Source organism: Giraffa tippelskirchi, chromosome 10, assembly GCF_054371585.1.
Source record: "Giraffa tippelskirchi isolate mGirTip1 chromosome 10, T2T-mGirTip1v1.2.pri, whole genome shotgun sequence".
Lineage (NCBI taxonomy): Eukaryota > Metazoa > Chordata > Mammalia > Artiodactyla > Giraffidae > Giraffa > Giraffa tippelskirchi.
Genome location: NC_137284.1, coordinates 58,950,146 through 58,972,562, shown reverse-complemented (window position 1 = coordinate 58,972,562; position 22,417 = coordinate 58,950,146). Strand labels below are relative to the sequence as shown.

Here is a 22,417-nt window from a genome sequence, read left to right as displayed (position 1 = left end):
GATGCAGAGGCTTTTGTTCTGTAACAGTTAAAGGAATCCAATGTTCAAAGAGAAGAGTAAACTAGGTGAGAGATACAGAGAGGAGGCACCACACAGCCCCAGAGGGACAAAATCAGCTGCATCTGGTCTTTCCGCAAAGAAATTAGGTTGTACTTTGTGCAGCTGGATTCCAAAATGTCCACCTTGAAATTCTGCCTTCCTCCTTGTCCCCAAATGCAAAAACCAAAAAGCCCTGCAAAAATATAACATCATGCCAGCTTTACTCACTGTTAACTTTAGTGTCCATTAAAAAATACTATCCTGTAAAGCAATTTGTAAGTTAGATACTCTGGTTTCTAACTTTGAGACATAATGCAGAGTCTTTTGAAACATATATTGATATTTGCTAAGCAATGGAAATTACATCTATCATCGTTAACCTAAAACATTGTTTTATAAATGTTAGGAATGTCTCTAAAATTGGACAATCATAAGGGCAGCCTATGCAAAGTGCCATTTGAAATTTAGCTCTTGCTATGGGTCCAGATATTCAGGAAAAAAAAAAAAATCAAAGCTACTGATTCATTGACATTAAGGAAGGAGTCATTTCCCAGAATGAGGTCTTAGAAACACATCAGAATTGCTGGAAGATTGAAATATCTTGGAGTGAAACATGAGAAAAAGTCTTATCTCTGCAATCACACTCTATCTATCTTTCAGATTCTCTGATATCATGCCTACCATGATAAAAAATTTTTCTACTGCCTATACCCACCAAGTCACGTGAAATTCACTCACCTACGGTTCATTAACCACTTACTAAGACAGAAGCCAACCTGGAGGGTGGTTTGGGAAAATGGTGCAACTTACAACCCCTTCCATTCCTTCATTCCTTTTGCTTGGGGCATCACATATTCTATTTTCTTGTTTCCCTGAAAATTTCACTTCTCAGTTATATCACCTTGATCAGTATTTGTAATGGAAACACAAAAGACCCTGAATAGCCAAAGCAATCTTGAGAAAGAAAAATAGCGCTGGAGGAATTCCTGATTTCAGACTATACCACAAAGCTATAGTCATCAAGACAGTATGGTATTGGAACAAAAACAGAAATACAGATGGAACAAGATAGAAAGCCCACATATAAACATATGCATCTTTGGGCACCTTATCTTTGACAAAAGACACAAGAATATACAATGGAGAAGACAGCTTCTTCAATAAGTGGTGATGGGAAAACTGGATGGCTACATGTAAAATAATGAAATTAGAACACCTCCTAACATCATATACAAAAATAGTCTCTGTATGGATATGTTTGTCCTCTATATTCCCTCACTCTCTTCCTTTTTATCTACCAATTATGTCCCCATTACCTTGGAAGATTTATGTCTGCAGACAAGAGCCAGTGCAATACACATGTTTATCATTCTTTGCCATCTCATTCACATGTAACATATGTGGTGCCCCATGAGCACAGAAAGCCAGTGGACTCATAATGCATGAAAGTTCAGCAAAACTCACTTTAAAGTGAGTACAAGTGTGTTAAGTCCATGACTGAATAAGTATGGGCCCTGACAACCCTGAAAGAGCACATGAGCCAGAACATCTTTTGCAGAAAGGAGAAAGTAACCATTTGGATTTTTAGGTCACCAGCTCAGTAAAAACCAGCTTTGCCTGTCTGACATTATATTCTTAGTACCTTTCATTATTTTATTTTTTCTCCCTTTTACATTTTATTATTATATCTCCCTATCATGTAGGGGCAGGGGGGCTTCCCTGGTAGCTCAGTTGGTAAAGAATCTGCCTACATTGCAGGAAAACCCTGGTTCATTTCCTGAGTCAGGAAGTTATCCTGGAGAAGGGATAGGCTACCCACTCCAGTATTCTTGGGATTCCCAGGTGGCACAGACAGTAAAAATTTGCCTGCAGTGAGGGAGATTCGGGTTGGATACCTGTGTTGGGAAGATCCCCTGGAGGAGGGCATTGCAACCCACTCCAGTATTCTTGCCTGGAGAATCCCATGGACAGAGGAGTCTGGCAGGCCACAGTCCATGGGGTTTGAAAAAGTTGGACACAACTGAGTGACTAAGCATAGCACAGTACCATGTAGGGGAAGCAGTTTTTAAGAGGATAAGTACTTTTGTAATTTAAACAGTCTGCTTTGGTAAACTTAACATTCGATTTAAAAAATTACATTAGTATGAGAAAGCTTTCTAAGTAATGATTTTTCTGACATGTTTTGATTATAGAACACATGTACTTCTTACAAAAGAAGGAACTGTCACAGATTGTAAGATAAAATGCCATCATTTCTCTTATTGAAGCTTCAGTGTTTATTTGGAATAACTATTTCTGATAAAATCTTCACTTAATTCTCATGTTTTTAGAGAATGGTTGTATATTTTATGAAGACTGTTTTCCTCTCAAAACGTTATTGGATTAAGCTTATTTCCCAGGTTAATAACTTTTATTAAAAATTGGCTTTTTTGACATGTACACAGTTTAAATCCATATATTTAAAATGTATAACCAACAAGGACCCACTGTATATCACTGGGAATTCTGCTCAACACATGGCAGGCTGAACGCGAAAGGAGTTTGGGGGAGAACAGATACAAGTATATGTATGGCTGAGTCACTCTGCTGTGCACCTCAACTATCACAACATTGTTAATCAGCTGTATTTCAATATAAAATAGTTTTTAAAAATGGTTTTGTGTGTGTTTTACAAAACCAACTTTAGGGCAGAGACTCACTCTGCCACTACTATAGTCAATGTTCCTATTGAGAAACTATAAAGGAACACATGGAGCAACAGACTGGTTCCAAATAGGAAAAGGAGTACGTCAAGGCTGTATATTGTCACCCTGCTTATTTAACTTTTATGCAGAAAAACACTTATATGCATCATGAGAAACGCTGGGCTGGAAAAAGCATGAGCTGGAATCAAGATTGCCAGGAGAAATAGCAATAACCTCAGATATGCAGATGACACCACCCTTATGGCAGAAAGTGAAGAAGAACTAAAGAGCCTCTTGATGGAAATAAAAGAGGAGAGTGAAAAAGTTGGCTTAGAGCTCAACATTCAGAAAACTAAGATCATGGCATCTGGTCCCATCACTTCATGGCAAATAGATGGGGAAACAGTGGAAACAGTGAGAGACTTTATTTTTGGGGGCTCCAAAATCACTCCAGATGGTGATTGCAGCCATGAAATTAAAAGATGCTTACTCCTTGAGAGGAAAGTTATGACCAACCTAGATAGGATATTAAAAAGCAGAGATATTACTTTGTCAACACAGGTCCATCTAGACAAGGTTATGGTTTTTCCAGTGGTCATGTATGGATGTGAGAGTTGGACTACAAAGAAAGCTGAGCACGGAAGAATTGATGCTTTTGAACTGTGGTGTTGGAGAAGACTCTTGAGAGTCTCTTGGACTGCAAGGAGATCCAACCAGTCCATCCTAAAGGAGATCAGTCCTGGGTGTTCATTGGAAGGACTGATGTTGAAGCTGAAACTCCAATACTTTGGCCACCTGATGCGAAGAGCTGATTTATTTGCAGAGACCCTGATGCTGGGAAAGATTGAGGGCAGGAAGAGAAGGGGATGACAGAGGATGAGATGGTTGGATGGCATCACCGACTCGATGGACATGGGTTTGGGTGGATTCCCGGAGTTGGTGATGGACAGGGAGGCCTGGCGTGCTGTAGTTCATGGGGCTGCAAAGAGTCGGACGTGACTGAGCAACTGAACTGAACTGAACTGACTGAAGTGATCAGAGATTGCCTTCTCAGAAATCTCTAGTACATAGATTATCTCAGTGTCACACAGCAGCAACGACAAAACTGCAAGGATCCAATGGCTTTTGTTCATCTACTGTGTATCAGATTTTTTTTTTAATTCCTCATTTAATCCTCACCATAATCCTGTGAGGTACAATGAAATTCTAGGGAAAACAACCATTCCAGTACTACTCCACCTTCACCAACAAGCTTATAAACTCTTTAAACTGGCACCTTACCATGTGTAAATAGTATTTTGGTATCCTTTGTGTAAGTTTAAAAGATCTAAGTAGGGGGAAGCTTAGGAGTCCTTCAGTCCCTTAACTAATAGCCATGATTCTTTCTAGTGATGCATCCAAGTCAGTAAGGGAAATGAAGTCTCCACTGCCTCTGAGGAGACCCAGTTACTTTGATAGACTAGTTCAATAGAGCAGGATCCTAGTAAAAGGGGCTTGGTTTTACTCTACACCACTGGGTGACCCGGGCACCAAGTGGCTACCCTCTTCTGTCCCTTTAATGGGTCTCAGATTACTTATGTGTGAGACCAGAAACTTGGGTAAAGTTTTCTTTGACTTTACCTAAACTAACTCGTGGTGACAGGCAGTGAGAGGCGGCATCAGGAAAGAAAAGTTAACCATCCTCTCACGGTCTGGGAAGGACAGATGTACTGATTTAAATTCGGAGTCCGGCAGCTGATAGTAAGAGCCAGTCCAGGAGCGGAGATCCAGCGTCCCTGGTCCGGAGTCTGAGTCCCAGGTCCTGAGTGGCAGCTGAAGCAGCATGCGCCCCTTTTCCGGAAGCCCCGCCCACTTCTCCACCTGGGTTCACCCCAAGTCCCGGCCTCACGCTCGGCATCGGCGGCGAACTATATTTCCCAGAATGCCATTCAAGCCGCTTCGCAGGGCGCCAGTAAGCGCCTTGGGTGACGCCATCAGCCAGCGCGGTGTTTAGACGCTACTGATGTCGTGGCGCATCGGAGGAAGTTGCTGTTTCGCCGGGTCCTGGTCCTGAGGACGCGGTCCAGGTGGCCCCTGGCCTCTTCCTGTCCACCCCTCCGCCCGCCTTTTCCTCCGCTCCTCTGGCAGGATGAGGCGTGCAGGCCTGGGTAAGAAGAGGGCTGAAATTCGAAGTTCCGGGACCCTAGAACTGGTGGTGCTGGGCGCAGGGTCGCGGGGAGAAATCGGACTGGCCTCTTGTCTCTGGAATCTGACACAGAGAGCAGGGTGTATGGAGGGGTCTTTGGAGGTGGTGTCAAGTGGAAACACCACCATTTGTTCCAGATCCTAAGGGGTTCCTTAAGTTTGGTTTTGTCTCAAGTTATGGATGGTAGGTTTAAATGGAATAGTGGAGAACTAGGGGTGAGGTATGTACAGGTGCCAACGCAGTGAGGAGTTTTTTTGTAGTGTTATTGAGTGAGCGCGGTTATGGAAATTGCTGAGTTTCCATAGTCGCTGAAGTCTGTCTTCGGCTTCTCTCTACTGGACCTAATGTTAGTTTCTTTAGAAGTGAAGTTTGAAGAGTGTTTCATGCAAAGCACACTGATAATAATCGTATTAGCCCGGTAACAGTGAGTTACACAGGTAAACACACGTGTCATTTTTGTTAAAGGCCGTGATGTGGATCTTCAGAGTCAAAGGCCATTTTACCCAGAACATTTCTTATTTGACCCTTGTAAGGGTGAGCCGGTAGAATGTAGTAATACCTGGTGACTTAGCATTTGTTCTTGACTTTTGGCCTAGGAAGTAGTTCACCAAGCAGCAGAACAAATTAGGCACAAGGATTACAATGGGCTGTTACAGCACAGAGCCATTAAAACAGCATTTTCTGGTTCTGGAACTATTAAGAGATGACTGGGAAAAAAGTAAAGAAACCTGCTATATTAGTATATAGTATACCTGAGAAAATATATGAAATACTGGAGAAAGGATAATGTTTGTTACCTTTTTCAATTCTTATAATTCGATGGAAAAAAAGTTTTTCAAGTGTCAGGTATTTAAAGTTAGTGAAAGTTGCCAGTAACTCTAGGCATGTACATTGATTAGTAAATTGTAGTATAAGAAAAATCTCTTGAAAAATGTAGTTTTGATGAATACTTGGGTCACAAAAGGAAAATTGGCTGGGTAAATTGTAGAGAAAAAAGATAACTCATTTTGAATAAGTTTAGTTTTATATGCCTAGAAGAGTTTCCTTTTTATCATTAATGACAGCAAACATTTATTGTGTATTTGAGTAAGCCGTAGGTATACAGTCCTTTGTGGCTTCCCTGGGCGTAGTAGTAGATAATCCACCTGCCAATGCTGGAGGTGCACAAGAGATGCGGGTTCGATCCCTGGGTCAGGAAGATCCCCTGGAAAAAGAACCCACTCCAGTATTCTTGCTTGGAGAATCCCATGGACAGAGGAGCCTGGCGGGCTACAGTCCACGGGGTTACAAAGAGTCAGTCAGGACTGAGCACTCACACGCAGTCCTGTGTAGCTCTGTTCATGCTCACCAAAGCTTCTAATCTAGTTGAGGAGTAGAAATATGTACAAAGATAAATTATAGTACAAGGTGGTAGCTATACAACCAAATACCAAATAAGTTCTACAGGCCATGAATGTCCCAGGGATTTCACAGAGAGCGCTTGGTAATTTGTGTGGACACAGAAGCCTCAACTGCAGCTTAAATAGCAAAGTGTAGGAGAGTTTGTTTCCAGTTGGAAGGGTGACCCTCTCTTTGCTCCAAAACAATTGTAGGACTAGAATCTAGAATTATGAATGATGTGTTTAAGGGATTATGATTAAACCAATTCGGTTGAAGTAGGTGACATAGAACCAGAACCAACCACATCATTGTGGAGACCTTTGAGTACCAGGTCAAAGAATTTGGATCTCATCAATACATCTTTGGGCCTTTTTGAAAGTTTTGTGCAGCAGCATGCTGTGAAATTGCAGAGAGAGAAATGAGAAATGGTGGTTCTGAGCCCTGACTACACTAGAATCACCTAGAGAGCTTTTAAGGCTTGAATACCTAGACCCCAGCCCAGACCAACTAAGTTAGAATTGCTAGGATAGAGTGGATTTTTTTTTTTTTTTCCAGTTTGCTTTTAAACTCCCCTGTAGTTGAGAGGAGGAAAGGTGATTCCTTAGGTGTCTGTTATTGTAAATTACATTGGTGTGATGTGACATGATGTGACAAGAGCTTTTTTTCTTTTTTAAGTATCAATGTGTATTGGGGTCATGAATCTGATAAATATTCATGTAGAGAAGCCCCCGCACTTCATGTGCATGCTTGGTGCCTCAGTCGTGCCTAACTCTTTGTGACCCCAAGACCTATAGCCCGCCAGGCTCCTCTGTCTAGGGAATTTTCCAGGCAAGGATACTGGACTGGGTTGCCAGTTCCCTCTCCAGGCCCACAGTTCACGTGACTGTCTAAGTGACTTGGCTCATTTATGACAGAAACTATCCAGAAGTAGCATTTGTTTATGGACACAGTCTGAGGATTATCTTTGACACCCATTAGCTTTCCTACAAATTTTCATGCCAGTAAGTCACACAAAAGAAGTGGCTAAATGGAATAACAACTCCTAACTTTTGATTTTTTTTTTTTTAAATATTGGGAATGGATGATGGTGTGAGGGAAGATTAACTCTTTAATAGGAGAAGGTGCTTTGAAAGATTTCTGGACAATAAATAAAATGGGCATTTCACTTTTAATAAATGGAACAGTGCAGAAGAACTCTAAAAATAAAAATAAGATATGCAAAAATAATAATGAAGGAAATGGAAACAAATGGCCATTAATTTAGAACTGAATTCCTTGGGGAAGTTGTCAAGTGATTAATTCAACCAGTCAGTAATGACTTACTGGGTGAACATTATATATGTAGCATGTTAATCATATAAAATATGAAGATATTTTTATTTCCTTTAAGGATTTTGGTCTTTATTAAAGTAGAATTTGTATAGCATATCATTGATGAATAGGGTGAGAATGGATTTTTTAAATGATTCTTTTAATTGTTGAGTAGAGGGAAATATTATGTCTAGTCACTTATCCTTACGTTGTACAATGGTACACGTACAGAACTTTGTAGATAATGGATCAGCAATTGAGGGAAATTTGAGGAGAGAACTCTTTCTCCTCAGTAATATACTTGTTTAACATTTTGTTGTGGTTTTTGTGGTGGTGGAGATTGTGTGTCTACTGCTTGAAGTACTTGTTAGGTACGAGGATACAGAAAGGATGAGACACCGCTTTTGGCCTCAAAGAAGCTTATGATCCCACTGTTGACAAAGGCAGACACATTCCAAGCTGAATAACTGAATTCAGATTCTGTTCATTAATTAGTTCATTTACAAGTATTTACTGGCTATGCCTTACTGTGTATATGTGTTTGGGGGGGATCTATGGCCATGAGCAGAACAAATTTAGTTTCTGCCCTTGGAGTGCAGTCCAGAGCATGATGTTAGTATTATGTATAGTCAGAGCTGTAAGAATTCAAAAGAGAGTTTTGCTTTTTAGAGAAAGTGAGAGTTTTACTATGCCTTGAGAGAGCTTTCTGTTCACTTTCCAACACTTCCTTCAGTCACCAGTGTTGCCTGCTACTTGCTGCCCTCCCATCGTACTGTCAGTGCCACTGCATCCACTCTGAGTAGACGGAGACCTCTAGTCTCTGTATTATCCCTTTCCTCCATAGTGTCAGGCTTCCATTGACAGTACAATCCTTGTCCAGTCTAGTCCCCAGAATCCACATATATCACCTACTCTTTTGACAAGGAATCTCAACGTCTTGGGGCTCTGTTCTTCAGCAGCCCCAACACTGCACTCCAACTCTTGTTCAGTCCAACCCTCCAGGTTCTCATGGGATGACACAGGCTGATCAGTTTTTCTGCAGAAAAATCATACATCCAGGTGAAAAATCACACTACAATATAATTGCCTCAGCCACGATTGCTTTATCCCTGTAGTAATCTTGTACAACCCCAGTTATTTTCCTCCATTATTCTCTACTGTTTTTCACCCCAAAAGATCACCATTCTTCAAAGACAGGCTTTTCTCTTATTTCACTAAGAAAATTGTCAAGTTTTTTTTTTTCTCTTTTAAATGCAGTTAGATAATACCCTCAACTATGCTTTCCTTTCTCAGTCCTCCAACGTGTTAGTATACGTATTTACTGTTCAAGGCTTACTCCACTGGTTGGAGTGCCTGATGAATATCAAGTTATATTGGGCAGTGCCTGGGTCTGTTGTCCTGTATGCCAATGCTCTTCCCTAGAAGATGAGCTTTGAAAAGTATTGATAGCATCTAGAAAGGACATGGGATCTGATGCATGATAGTTTCTCAAGTATTTGTTGAAGAATAAATGAGTCTCCCTCTTAAATCTCAGTTAATATTCTCCATAAGTTATTCTATCTCTCTTCTGTTTAAAAGAGATGCCCATAAAGGACCTTCCTTCTGCCATAAACTCCATCCTGTTGTATTATCCTGTCTCTGCCTTTCCCTTCACAGCCAAGCCTCTTCCATAGGTAGTTGATGTTACTAATTTTAGGTGTGTGTGTGTGTGCATGTTTTAATGGTATGGTTCTAGAGAGCAGGAAATATGTCCAGAATACCCTTAAATATCAGTGTCTATTTCAGAGTCTTGTGGGCAATCAGTAAGCAGTCAACAAATGCGTATTGAGCTGAATTCAGTATCCTTTGCTTAAGAGAGGTTATTAGAGTTGCTCTGACCTCTATTTGGTTATTAATTTTTAAAGTTCATTTGGAGTGTGAGTATTACAGACATACCTGGTCTGTCTGTCAGAGCCCTCCAGGGGTCTTTTTTGGTTGTTTCTAGTCAGGGTTTCAGAAGGGACTTGTTTTTGCTACAACTCTGCTTGGGACGGATCCTTGCAGGTGAAGGAGTAGCCCCTGGCAACTATGGGAACTATGGCTATCCGAATAGTGGGTATAGTGCCTGTGAAGAGGAGAACGAGAGACTCACGGAAAGTCTGAGAAACAAAGTAACTGCTATAAAATCTGTAAGTATATAACATGTACTTTTTAGTTTGTACATTTATATATATATATATGTTTTTTTTCATGGGAGGAAGGGATAGTTAGGGAGTTTGGGACAGACATGCACACACAGCTGTATTTAAAGTGGATAACCAACAAGGACCTACTGTAGAGCACAGGGAACTCTGCTCTGTGTTATGTGGCAGTCTGCATGAGAAGGTTGTTTGGAAGAGAATGGATACATGTGTATCCATTGAGTCCCTTCTCAGTTCACCTGCAACTATCACAACATTGTTAATTGGCTGTACTCCACTACAAAACAAAAAGTTTAAAACTGTATACTTTTATTGGCATAGGGGATTTAGTCCCACAAACTGTATAGTTCAGTGATATGAGCTTTCCCCCTAGATTTAACAATTCAGAGATAAAAAAGCACCTAGGTAGCTCAAATCAGTTCAGTTCAGTCACTCAGTCGTGTCCAACTCTCTGCGACCCCATGAATCGCAGCATGCCAGGCCTCCCTGTCCATCACCATCTCCCGGAGTCTACCCAAACCCATGTCTATCGAGTCGGTGATGCCATCCAACCATCTCATCCTCTGTCGTCCCCTTCTCCTCCTGCCCTCAATCTTTCTCAGCATCAGGGTCTGTGCAAATGAGTCAGCTCTTCGCATCAGGTGGCCAAAGTATTGGAGTTTCAGCTTCAACATCAGTCCTTCCAATGAACACCCAGGACTGATCTCGTTTAGGATGGACTGGTTGGATCTCCTTGCAGTCCAAGGGACTCGGAAGAGCCTTCTCCAACACCACAGTTCAAAAGCATCAATTCTTCGGTGTTCAGCTTTCTTTATAGTCTAACTCTCACATCCATACATGACCACTGGAAAAACCATAGCCTTGACTAGACGGACCTTTGTTAGCAAAGTAATGCCTCTGCTTTATAATATGCTGTCTAGGTTGGTCATAACTTTCCTTCCAAGGAGTAAGCATCTTTTAATTTCATGGCTGCAGTCAAAATCCGCAGTGATTTTGGAGCTCCCAAAGGTAAAGTCAGCCACTGTTTCCCCATCTATTTGCCATGAAGTGATGGGACCAGATGCCATGATCTTAGTTTTCGGAATGTTGAGCTTTAAGCCAACTTTTTCACTCTTCTCTTTCACTTTCATCAAGAGGCTCTTTAGTTGTTCACTTTCTGCCGTAAGGGTGGTGTCATCTGCATATCTGAGGTTATTGATATTACTCCCGGCAATCTTGATTCCAGCTTGTGCTTCCTCCAGCCCAGCATTTCTCATGATGTACTCTGCATATAAGTTAAATAAGCAGGGTGACAATATACAGCCTTGACGTACTCCTTTTCCTGTTTGGAACCAGTTTGTTGTTCCAAGTCCAGTTCTAACTGTTGCTTCTTGATCTGGATACATATTTCACAGGAGGAAGGTCAGGTGGTCTGGTATTCTCATCTCTTTCAGAATTTTGCACAGTTTATTGTGATCCACACAGTCAAAGGCTTTGGCATAGTCAATAAAGCCGAAATAGATATTTTTGTGGAACTCTCTTGCTTTTTCGATGATCCAGCGGATGTTGGCAATTTGATCTCTGGTTCCTCTGCCTTTTGTAAAACCAGCTTGAACATCTGGAAGTTCACGGTTCACGTGTTGCTGAAGCCTGGCTTGGAGAATTTTGAGCATTACTTTGCTAGCATATGAGATGAGTGCAATTGTGCAGTAGTTTGAGCATTCTTTGGCATTGCCTTTCTATGGGATTGGAATGAAAACTGACCTTTTCCAGTCCTGTGGCCAATGCTGAGTTTTCCAAATTTGCTAGCATATTGATTGCAACACTTTCACAGCGTCATCTTTTAGGATTTAAAGTAGCTCAATTGGAATTCCATCGCCTCCACTAGCTTTGTTTGTAGTGATGCTTCCTAAGGCCCACTTGACTTCATATTCCAGGATGTCTGGCTGTAGGTGAGTGATCACACCATCCTGATTATCTGGGTCATGAAGATCTTTTTTGTACAGTTCTTCTGTGTATTCTTGCCACTTCTTCTTAATATCTTCTGCTTCTGTTAGGTCTCTACCATTTCTGTCGTTTATTGAGCCCATCTTTGCATGAAATATTCCCTTCGTATCTCTGATTTTCTTGAAGAGATCTCTAGTCTTTCCAAGTCTAATGTTTTCCTCTATTTCTTTGCATTGATCACTGAGGAAGGCTTTCTTATCTCTCCTTGCTATTCTTTGGAACTTTGCATTCAAATGAGTATATCTTTCCTTTTCTCCTTTGCTTTTCACTTCTCTTCTTTTCCCAGCTATTTGTAAGGCCTCCTCAGACAGCCATTTTGCATTTTTGCATTTCTTTTTCTTGGGGGTGGTTTTGATCCCTATCTCTGTACAGTGTCATGAACCTCCGTCCGTAGTTCATCAGGCACTCTGTCTATCAGATCTAGTCCCTTAAATCTATTTCTCATTTCCACTGTATAATCATAAGGGATTTGATTTAGGTCGTGCCTGAATGGTCTAGTGGTTTTCCCCACTTTCTTCAGTTTAAGTCTGAATTTGGCAATAAGGAGTTCCTGATCTGATCCACAGTCAGCTTCCGGTCTTGTTTTTGCTGACTATATAGAGCTTCTCTATCTTCGGCTTCAAAGAATATAATCAATCTGATTTCGGTGTTGACCATCTGGTGATGTCCATGTAGAGTCTTCTCTTGTGTTGTTGGAAGATGGTGTTTGCTACGACCAGTGTGTTTTCTTGGCAAAACTCTGTTAGCCTTTGCCCTGCTTCATTCTGTACTCCAAGGCCAAATTTGCCGGTTACTCCAGGTGTTTCTTGACTTCCTACTTTTGCATTCCAGTCCCCTATAATGAAAAGGACATCGTTTTTGGTTGTTAGTTCTAAAAGGTCTTGTAGGTCTTCATAGAACCGTTCAACTTCAGCTGCTTCGGCTTCTTGAGTGTTACTGGTCAGGGCATAGACTTGGATTACTGTGATATTGAATGGTTTGCCTTTGAAACAGAGATCATTCTGTCATTTTTGTGATTGCATCCAAGTACTGTACTTTCTTTTATACAACTGTCATTTATTCCAGGGAAAGAAATTTCCATGAGAAAAAATCTTTAGTTTAATAAGGAGCCTAAATTATCAATATTGGTATTAAAACTCAAGTAATTCTTAATTTCCTCCAAATGTTGTATTTTCTGAATTATTATCATTATATGATATTGCTTAGTTCAATAATCAATTCCTGTTGATTTATTAAGACCTTGAAAATAATACTCATTTCAGAATGTAACAGTCTCCAGGCTGAATACAATTCTACTTTCCAAAAACTAATGAAATATCAGTTAAGTTTTAGCAACGTGACTCGAAATTTGAACATGATCTGAGTACAGGTTAGAAAATGTGGTCAGTCAAAACTTATGTTGTGTATATATATATATATTTTAACTTCAGCTTTTTTTGGTAGTTAAATCTAAAATACTGCTTGTAGTATTTTACAATAACACAATACAGTTACAATGTAGTAATATCTCAGACCATTCCACCTTCCATCCCCAATCAGCACATCATCTGACTTTTCTTCTTCTAGTCTTAAAAGCTACAAATCTCAGTCTTCTGTGTTTCTGCCTTTGTACCTCATTTCAGTCACCAAGTCCTTTGTTCTTTCTCTCAACTGTTCCTATTTTGACCTTCCTGTTTCTAATACTGTGCCCCGGTTTTCTTCAGTGGACTATTGGGAAAGCCTTTTAACCTATCTGTTTCCCATTTTTATATGTTTTGGTCTGAGCTGCACCCAGTAGTCATCACAGTCATCTGTTTGGTTTCTAGAGTTTTTTTTAAATTGCATTCTACACTCCCAGAAGCCTTCAGTGGCCTCCCGTGATGTAAGAAATGAAGTTCACACTCTGTAGCTTGATCAGATAGGTTCTACAGAGATTGTCCCCAGCTTTTTAGACCTTACCTCCTGCACCTTCAGAATATGCGCATGCTTTCTGCCAGATTTGAGTATCCCTTGTGTCCTGTGCGTGCTGTCACCCTCCCACTCCTGTATCTTTGGTCGTGCAGTCCCCTTGCCAAAGGCATCCTCTCCCTCCTGACATTGGCTGAAGTCTTTCCCATCTGAAAGTCTGCATCTCTTTTCACCTTCTCTCCTCCAGGCTTTACCTGATCACCACATAAACCAAACCTTTTCCTTGTGAACATAAGATCATTTGTACCATTTCTATAGCACTTATTGCATAACGATCTGCATTGGAATTACTTGTATGTAAAAGAAATTTATCAGAATACAGAGTTTTCTGTTGTACTTAGTTTTACATTCTACATAGCACTTAATGTATTTCCTTATAGTGTATTGAGTTAATATGTATTAAATAAAGGAATTACCAAAAGATAGTTTTGGTTATGTGTTAAAATAAACGTGTGTGGTACACTTCTAGAGCATTCATTGGAAGCTTGTGTTGCCAAAACTTAATTGATAGTTCATTAGTCTTTGGAAAATAGAATTGTATTTCAGCCTAGAGACTGTTATCTCCTGAAATGAGTATTGTTTTCAAGATCATATTAAATCAAAAAGAGCTGATCTATGAACTAAGCAATATTGTATAATGTTAATAATTTAGAAAATACATTTTGGAGGAAATTAAGAATTAAATGATTTTTTTTAAAATTCCAATATTGATAATTTAGGCTCCTTGTTAGAAGAAAGCCTTTTTCTCATGGATATTTCTTTCCGTGGCATGAATGACAGTTGTAAAAGTAGTTAGGTGATTTGGGCTGTCCAGTTTCATAGTTGATTACTATTTCTGAATTGTTAAATTTTGGGAAAAAGCTTATATTCTGATCTATAGATTCCTAGAATGGTTTTGTGTTAATATTACCCCAGATACCTTGCACACAAAATAAGTTGAGGACAATATTTGCAGTGGTTTACCATGGGCTACTCTTGTGGCTCAACTGGTAGAGAATCCACCTGCAATGCAGGAGACCTGGCTTTGATCCCTGGGTTGGGAAGATCCCCTGGAGAAGGGAAAGGCTACCCACTCCAGTATTCTGGCCTGGAGAATTCCATGGACTATACAGTCCATGGGGTTGCAAAGAGTCGGACACGACTGAGTGACTTTCACTTCACTTTCACCATGATTTTTAGTAGTTTCCAAGATTTAGTAGTGGTGTATTTATTCAGCTATTTTAGAGGTGAAGTCTTTGATGAATTTGTCATATGAAATATTAGATAGGTTTTGATTTGAATAGCAGCTGTAGTCACTTATGATGCTTCATTTAGACTCAGCCTCTTCTCTGCATAGCTTCATGATGTGGATAACACTAACTTGTAAATTTTTTCCAATTTATTATCAAATTTTAAAGAAAAAACACCTTTAGAATCTAAAGAAATAATTAATTTAGGCATATACACAAAGTAATGTCACATTCATTAGGAAAATATTACTTATATCTGAACTTGATAATATGGGAACTTAGGTAACATTTAAAAAATGTAAATGAAGAAATATGCAAAAAAATGCTATTGTGTGAATGATATAAAGAGAGAAAAAAGAATTCAAGGATAAGAGGACAGGAAAGAAACGTGTACCTAAATTAAAAGATGAAATTGAATATTAAGATTAAATCAAAATGAAGAACAGGGAGACAATGTCTATAGTTGAGAAGGAATCGAGATTCTAAATTAGTTTTCTTTTTAATTATGAAACTAAGGTAACTTTATAGGAGACTTGGAAAATACAGAATGAAATAGTATTTCCACTATATATTACAATTAATTTTTTAAGTAGATTAAGATTTTTAGTTGAAGTTTCAATATCAAACTCTCAAAATGAATAGAATGAATAGACAGAAAAGTAGATGATATAGTAGACTTGAAAACACTGTGAGCCAATTCAGTATAATTAAGATTTATACGGTTTTCACACAACATCAGGATACAAATTCTATCAAGTTCCCACAGACTATAAACTAGGAAACACTGAAGCACATCCGGAGACATAAGACCAAGTGCAAAAATCTGATGGCCTAAAAGTATTGAAATCATACAGTGTCTGTTCTCTTACCACTGTGGAATTATGTTAGAGATCAGTATCAAAAAATATTTGAAAATAACCCACATATTTTCAAGTGCAATGTGACATTTCCCAAGAGAGATCTTTTGACTTCGCCGTTGAAAGCCTCAATAAAGTTAAAAGACTGAAAAAACAGAGGGTGATTTCAGAGAAGAAAGCATTTAAATGTGAAGTTAATATCAAACTGAGAACTTAATATCAAAGATACTTTTAAAACCCCATATATACTATGTTGTTAAAATAAAAAAAGGAAATTAACATATGATACAGTATTATTAACTAAAGTACAGCTTTTATCCAAATTTCACAAAATTTTATGCTAGTGTTCATTATTTGTTTTTATCCCTTATTCAAGATTCCATATTGTATTTAGTTGCATTGAACAGCTTTCAGCTGCATGCAACAAATTCTGATAAATTCTCTTCACTTTTATTCTGCTACAAATATTTTCTAATTTTCTTTGTTATGGCTTCTTAGATACACCCATCATTTAAAAGTGGACATTTAATTTCTAAATTAGTTTTTATTAATTTCAGTGGGAAAAATAACCAAAGAATAAAGTATATTTTATATTTTTAAGAATGCAGTTTTATTTGAGAAAACATTTATGCTTAGGATGGCATTATTGTTTTTACTTTATAATACTTAAAAACATTTAGGTAAGTAATAATGTTTGTGCTTTCTTCTTTGTAGCTTTCCATTGAAATAGGCCATGAAGTTAAACATCAAAATAAATTATTAGCTGAAATGGTAAGTGGTTATGATTTTAACTTTAAGAAATTGATTGGGTATTCTCAAATTTGGCTTGGAATAATTCTAAGAGTTGTTTTTGCCCTATTTTTACATTTTTCATCTTGCCTAACCCATATGAGTAGGAGGGGGAGGTAGGAGTGAGTGTATATTTTATCTTGTATTTAGAAACACTGTTAAAGACTCAGGACAAATGACTATTTCAAGCTGTCTTTAAGATCTCAGTGGCTATAGACTGCCAAGTAAATGCTTTCTATCCAGTCAACCAAATGTCTTTCACTTAATGTAAACCTGTCTTCTACTTGATCTCCTAAGGATCACTGTGAACAAGTCAATAAGATTGACTATAGTAACATCCCCAAGCCTTTTCTCTCTAAACAAGCTCAGTAAGGTATACCTTTTCTTGCTAGAGGCTCTTTTCATTCCTTACTGTTTATTTTGGATGTCAAACGCCTCTGCACCTTCCCTAGTTTCTTCAAATGCTTTTAAAATTGTACTATTTAAAAATGAATATTGCACTGAAAATTTTCTAGTGAAGGTTGTACGTTAGAATCACTTGAGCAACTTTGAAAATATCCATGCCTGGTTCTCACTTGAAATATACTGATTGAGAATTTTAGGGAGAGGGGTGTCACTTGGTATATGTATTTTGAAAAAATTTTACATCCCAGGTGATTTTGTTGCATAGCCCTAGTGAAGAACTGTAAATGTAAAGTGCTTAAGCTACCTAGAACCTGAGCTGTACAAAGGCTATCATTATGTCAGGACCTTACATCTCAGGTTATTGAGATTTCTAAGAAAGTGTCGTCTTTGCAAATCATACGTAGTTCTCTCACCTTCAGGACTTTTCTAGCTATGTTTTAATGTGGCAGTTTTTCCCTATCCGTATTTGAAGTCTTTACCACAGTTTACTCCCTCTGCATGATAGTCTCTTAACTTTTAATAGATTCTGCTGACCTTCGAAGTCAGCTTCCTAAACAAAAGGATCGTAAAAGTAAAGGTACATTTAACTGCTAACCATATTCAGTGGATAAATTGCTGTACTGGGAAGCAAGCAACCATTTAACCTTGGAGAGTGGTACGTCCAACAAAATGAGGGGGAAACCTGTGTGATGGTAGATGAACCTCTTACTTTTATTGTTAATGTTTTTTAACCCACACTATGGGAATAAGACCTAAATATTTCGGGATTTTGAATTACTCTAGAGTTGAAAGAATGTTTATTGGATAATGAAAGAGCTTTTATTTATTGAGAAAATTATTTTGCATGGCGTAATCAAGTTGATTATCCAAGTTATACATAGGCTCCAGAAAATGTCATTAAAAGTGTATTCTAATAACAGTATATTAAATTACTCAAATATGCATATGTAGAATGTTAGAATCCAACTATTATGTTTTCCTTTTTTCCTCATAGGATTCACAGTTTGATTCTACAACTGGATTTCTAGGTAAAACTATGGGAAAACTGAAGATTTTATCCAGAGGAAGCCAAACGAAGTTGCTGTGCTATATGATGCTATTCTCATTGTTTGTCTTTTTTGTCATTTACTGGATTATTAAACTGAGGTGATGCAAGTCAGCGTGAGTTTGGAATTTGTTCCATCTTAACAGCTTGGAGTAGTACATCAGTAAAAAAAAAATCAGCATCAAAACATTCCTAAATTTCAGCTACTATGGCTCTTCCCGTCAAAGAGTACTGAATCTTACTTGTTTTATAAATCATACCAGATAATATAGTGCTCTTTGGATACTGTTTCTTAATGATTCACTTTTTGCCTCTATTTTCAGGGGTACTGAGATGCTCTGAGGTTCACTCTGGCCCTAACAATCTTTTCCTGTTTTTTGCTGTGAGATTAAAGAGCAGTTATAAAATTCTGTTGTTACCATAAATGTAGGTTTAGGTTCCACATAAAGAACTTAGTGGGAGAGTAGCAATGCCTAAAGAGCCTGGTGCTATGCTCTTGAGGTGGTAAGCAAGTCTGTGATGGATGGTGAATGTGTTTTCCTGAATTGTCATCGCCCCAATGTTGTACTCTTCTTTCCTCCTTTATTTCGTTTAAATTGTAGACTGATTTTTTTTTTCCTACAGTTTTCCTAATAATTTTTGATGATATGACTCTTCTTCCCCCCCTCTACCCAAGAACCTCATTCTTTACTAAAACTTGTTATTTTGGCATATTTCTAGTAGGATCCAAAACAAATGTGTACCAGTATAGTTGTCATTTTATATTAACTTTATATATATATAACATTGACTTGGCTTATAATAGTTTTATGATTTTAGCCACTTAGGCCATTTGGTTATCATTTATGACAGAATAATGTGAAGCTAAAGTAATTGCTAAGCTCTGAATGGAAATAAAATGTTCAGGAAAAGTAATTGCCTCTGCTTTATTATGTGCTCAAAATAAATATTGGAAATACTCAGGCATTGAACTTGGGGTTAAGGGCACTGTTGTTTTAATCCAGTGTATTTGTTTATAGGAAACAAAATGCAAAAATGGACTGCTAAGTAGATGTCAAAATGTTGTGAAATTGTCTGTATTGCTACTGTTTTGGAATTTGCTCATTTATGGGCTTCAAAAATAAAATTTTTAATAAAATATATTAATTGACTTTGTTGCTTCTTTGTTCGAGTCTTTTTTTTTTTTTTTCCATAAACCAAGAATTCATTCTGAAAACTCATAACAAACTCAGGAAAGCTTAATGTATTATTTCACTACTTCAAACAAATGAGATAAATCATGACAACAATTTCAAAAGTCTATTTAATTCTTTCCTCCTTCTGCTTGGGGACCCCTAGGAAAAAGTACTTCCAGAAATAAAATTTTGGGGAAAACATCAAATATGGGAAAGTTCTAATATTTTTATAATCCTTTACAAACCCATTGCTAAATCTGAAAAGGTCATTATTGCTGTTGGTGTCTGGGAGGTTGATTGTAATAATTGAATAAGCAAAATATTCATGTTATCATTTTTATTCAAACATAAGACTTGTAGCTGTTTGTCTGGTGGGTGACACACTGTAAATCCTGTGTTTTAAATGATAAAAGAAGCTTCAGAAAAATCTCAAGTCTCTAGATTTTTTCTGAAAAATATCTAGTTATTTCACTAGGAGTTGGTCCAAATGGTAGAAATTTTAATTTACCTACTCCATCCCCTGTGGATACCAGGCATGAAAGTCACTCAGTCTCATCTGCCTCTTTGCAACCCACCAGGCTCCTCCATCCATGGGATATTCCAGGCAAGAATACTGGAGTGGCTTGCCATTTCCTTCTCCAGGGGCTCTACCCTGACCCAGGGATCAAACCCAGGTCTCCTGCATTGCAGGTGGTTGCTTTACCATCGGAGCCACAAGAGAATCCCCTATACGAGGCATAGGTTTCCACAACGAGGAAAGAGAATACGTAGTACTGATAGACTTGAAGTTCAGTTCAGTTGCCCAGTCGTGTCCGACTCTTTGTGACCCCATGAACCACAGCATGCTAGGCCACCCTGTCCATCACCAACTCCCTGAGTCAACCCAAACCCATGTCCATCGAGTCAGTGATGCAATCCAACCATCTCATCCCCTGTCGTCCCCTTCTCCTCCTGCCCTCAATCTTTCCCAGCATCAGTCTTTTCCAATGAGTCAGCTCTTCGCATCAGGTGGCCAAAGTATTGGAGTTTCAGCTTCACATCAGTCCTTCCAATGAAAACCCAGGACTGATCTTCAGGATGGACTGGTTGGATCTCCTTGAAGTCCAAGGGACTCAAGAGTCTTCTCCACACTACAGTTGAAAAGCATCAATTCTTCGGCGCTCAGCTTTCTTTATAGTCCAGCTCTCATATCCATACGTGACCACTGGAAAAACCATAGCTTTGACTAGACAGACCTTTGTTGACAAAGTAATGTCTCTGCTTTTAATATGCTATCTAGGTTGGTCATAACTTTCCTTCCAAGGAGTAAGCGTCTTTTAATTTCATGGCTGCAATCACCATCTGCAGTGATTTTAGAGCCCAGAAAAATAAAGTCAGCCACTGTTTCCACTGTTTCCCCATCTATTTGCCATGAAGTGATGGGACCGGATGCCATGATCTTAGTTTTCTGAATGTTGAGACTTAAGCCAACTTTTTCACTCTCCACGTTCACTTTCATCAAAGGGCTCTTTTGTTCTTCACTTTCTGCCATACGGGTGGTGTCATCTGCACATCTGAGGTTATTGATCTTTCTCCCGGCAATCTTGATTCCTGCTTCTGCTTCCTCTAGCCCAGCGTTTCTCATGATGTACTCTGCATATAAGTTAAATAAGCAAGGTAAAAATATACAGCCTTGACGTACTCCTTTTCCTATTTGGAAGCAGTCTGTTGTTCCATGTCCAGTTCTAACTGTTGCTTCCTGACCTGCATACAGGTTTCTCAAGAGGCAGGTCAGGTGGTCTGGTATTCCCATCTCTTGAAGAATTTTCCAGAGTTTATTGTGATCCACACAGTCAAAGGTTTTAGCATAGTCAATGAAGCAGAAATAGATGTTTTTCTGGTACTCTCTTGCTTTTTTGATGATCCAGCGGATGTTGGCAATTTGATCTCTGGCTCCTCTGCCTTTTCTAAAACCAGCTTGAACATCTGGAAGTTCACGGTTCACATATTGCTGAAGCCTGGCTTGGAGAATTTTAAGCATTACTTTACTAGCATGTGAGATGAGTGCAATTGTGCGGTAGTTTGAGCATTCTTTGGCATTGCCTTTCTTTGGGATTAAAATGAAAACTGACCTTTTCCAGTCCTGTGGCCACTGCTGAGATTTCCTATTTGCTGCCATCTTGAGTGCAGAACTTTCACAGCGTCATCTTTTAGGATTTGAAATAGCTCAACTGGAATCCTATCACCTCCCCTGGCTTTGTTTGTAGTGATGCTTCCTAAGGCCCACTTGACTTCACATTCCAGGATGTCTGGCTCTAGGTGAGTAATCACACCATCATGATTGTCTGGGTCATGAAGAACTTTTTTGTACAATTCTTCTGTGTATTCTTGCCACCTCTTCTTAATATCTTCTGCTTCTGTTAGGTCCCTACCATTTCTTTCCTTTATTGAGCCCATCTTTGCATGAAATATTCCCTTGGTAGCTCTAATTTTCTTGAAAAGATCTCTAGTCTTTCCGATTCTATTGTTTTCCTCTATTTCTTGGAGCTACCCCGTGCCCAAGGTCAGGGGCAGCGGCCCAGAGGAGCTACCGCAAGGGGCAGCGGCTGCGCTTTGCTGGAGCAGCCATGAAGAGAGACCACACGTCCAAGGTAAGAGAAACCTAGGTAAGACAGTAGGCACTGATAGAGGGGATCAGGGGGCAGACAGGCTGAAACTACAGTCACATACAACTAGCCAATCTGATCACACGGACCACAGCCTTGTCTAACTCAATGAAACTAAGCCATGCCATGTGGGGCCACCCAAGACGGATGGGTCGTGGTGGAGAGGTCTGACAGAATTTGGTCCACTGGAGAAGGGAACGGCAAACCACTTCAGTATTCTTGCCTTGAGAACCCCATGAACAGAATGAAAAGGCAAAAAGATAGGACACTGAAAGATTAACTCCCCAGGTCAGTAGGTGCCCAATATGCTACTGGAGATCAGTGGAGAAATAACTCCAGAAAGAATGAAGGGATGGAGCCAAAGCAAAAACAACACCCAGTTGTGAATGGGACTGGTGATAGAAGCAAGATTCGATGCTGTAAAGAACAATATTGCATAGGAACCTGGAATGTTAGGTCCATGTATCAGGGCAAATTGGAAATGGTCAAATAGGAGATGACAAGAGTGAACATCGACATTCTAGGAATCAACGAACTAAAATGGACTGGAATGGGTGAAT

At 39.1% G+C, this 22,417-nt stretch overlaps 1 protein-coding gene and 1 long non-coding RNA gene across 3 annotated transcripts in view; one reads left to right on the top strand and one right to left on the bottom strand.

The window, feature by feature from the left end:
• LOC145522766 (uncharacterized) overlaps positions 1 to 4,676 on the bottom strand; it is a 33,376-nt gene extending 28,700 nt beyond the window's left edge. The window contains exon 1 of one of the 2 annotated variants that reach the window (XR_014066157.1): positions 4,344 to 4,676. This is a non-coding gene — a long non-coding RNA (uncharacterized LOC145522766). The remainder of the gene's footprint in view (positions 1 to 4,343) is intronic. The other variant, XR_014066156.1, reaches the window with a different exon arrangement.
• Positions 4,677 to 4,721: 45 nt separating this feature from the next.
• On the top strand, positions 4,722 to 18,147 carry BET1 (Bet1 golgi vesicular membrane trafficking protein). Its single transcript, XM_081531739.1, has 4 exons — positions 4,722 to 4,870; positions 9,643 to 9,767; positions 16,513 to 16,569; positions 17,987 to 18,147. The coding sequence occupies exons 1-4, from the start codon at positions 4,852 to 4,854 to the stop codon at positions 18,140 to 18,142; spliced, it is 357 nt and encodes a 118-aa protein (XP_081387865.1). The 5' UTR covers positions 4,722 to 4,851; the 3' UTR covers positions 18,143 to 18,147.
• Positions 18,148 to 22,417: the final 4,270 nt, after the last annotated feature.

Bases quoted from the DNA above. Each gene is read 5' to 3' on its own strand.
- BET1 (XM_081531739.1), top strand. The intron at 9,768-16,512 runs GTAAGTATATAA...TCTTCTTTGTAG, and splicing joins AAGTAACTGCTATAAAATCT to CTTTCCATTGAAATAGGCCA. The intron at 16,570-17,986 runs GTAAGTGGTTAT...TTTTCCTCATAG, and splicing joins ATAAATTATTAGCTGAAATG to GATTCACAGTTTGATTCTAC.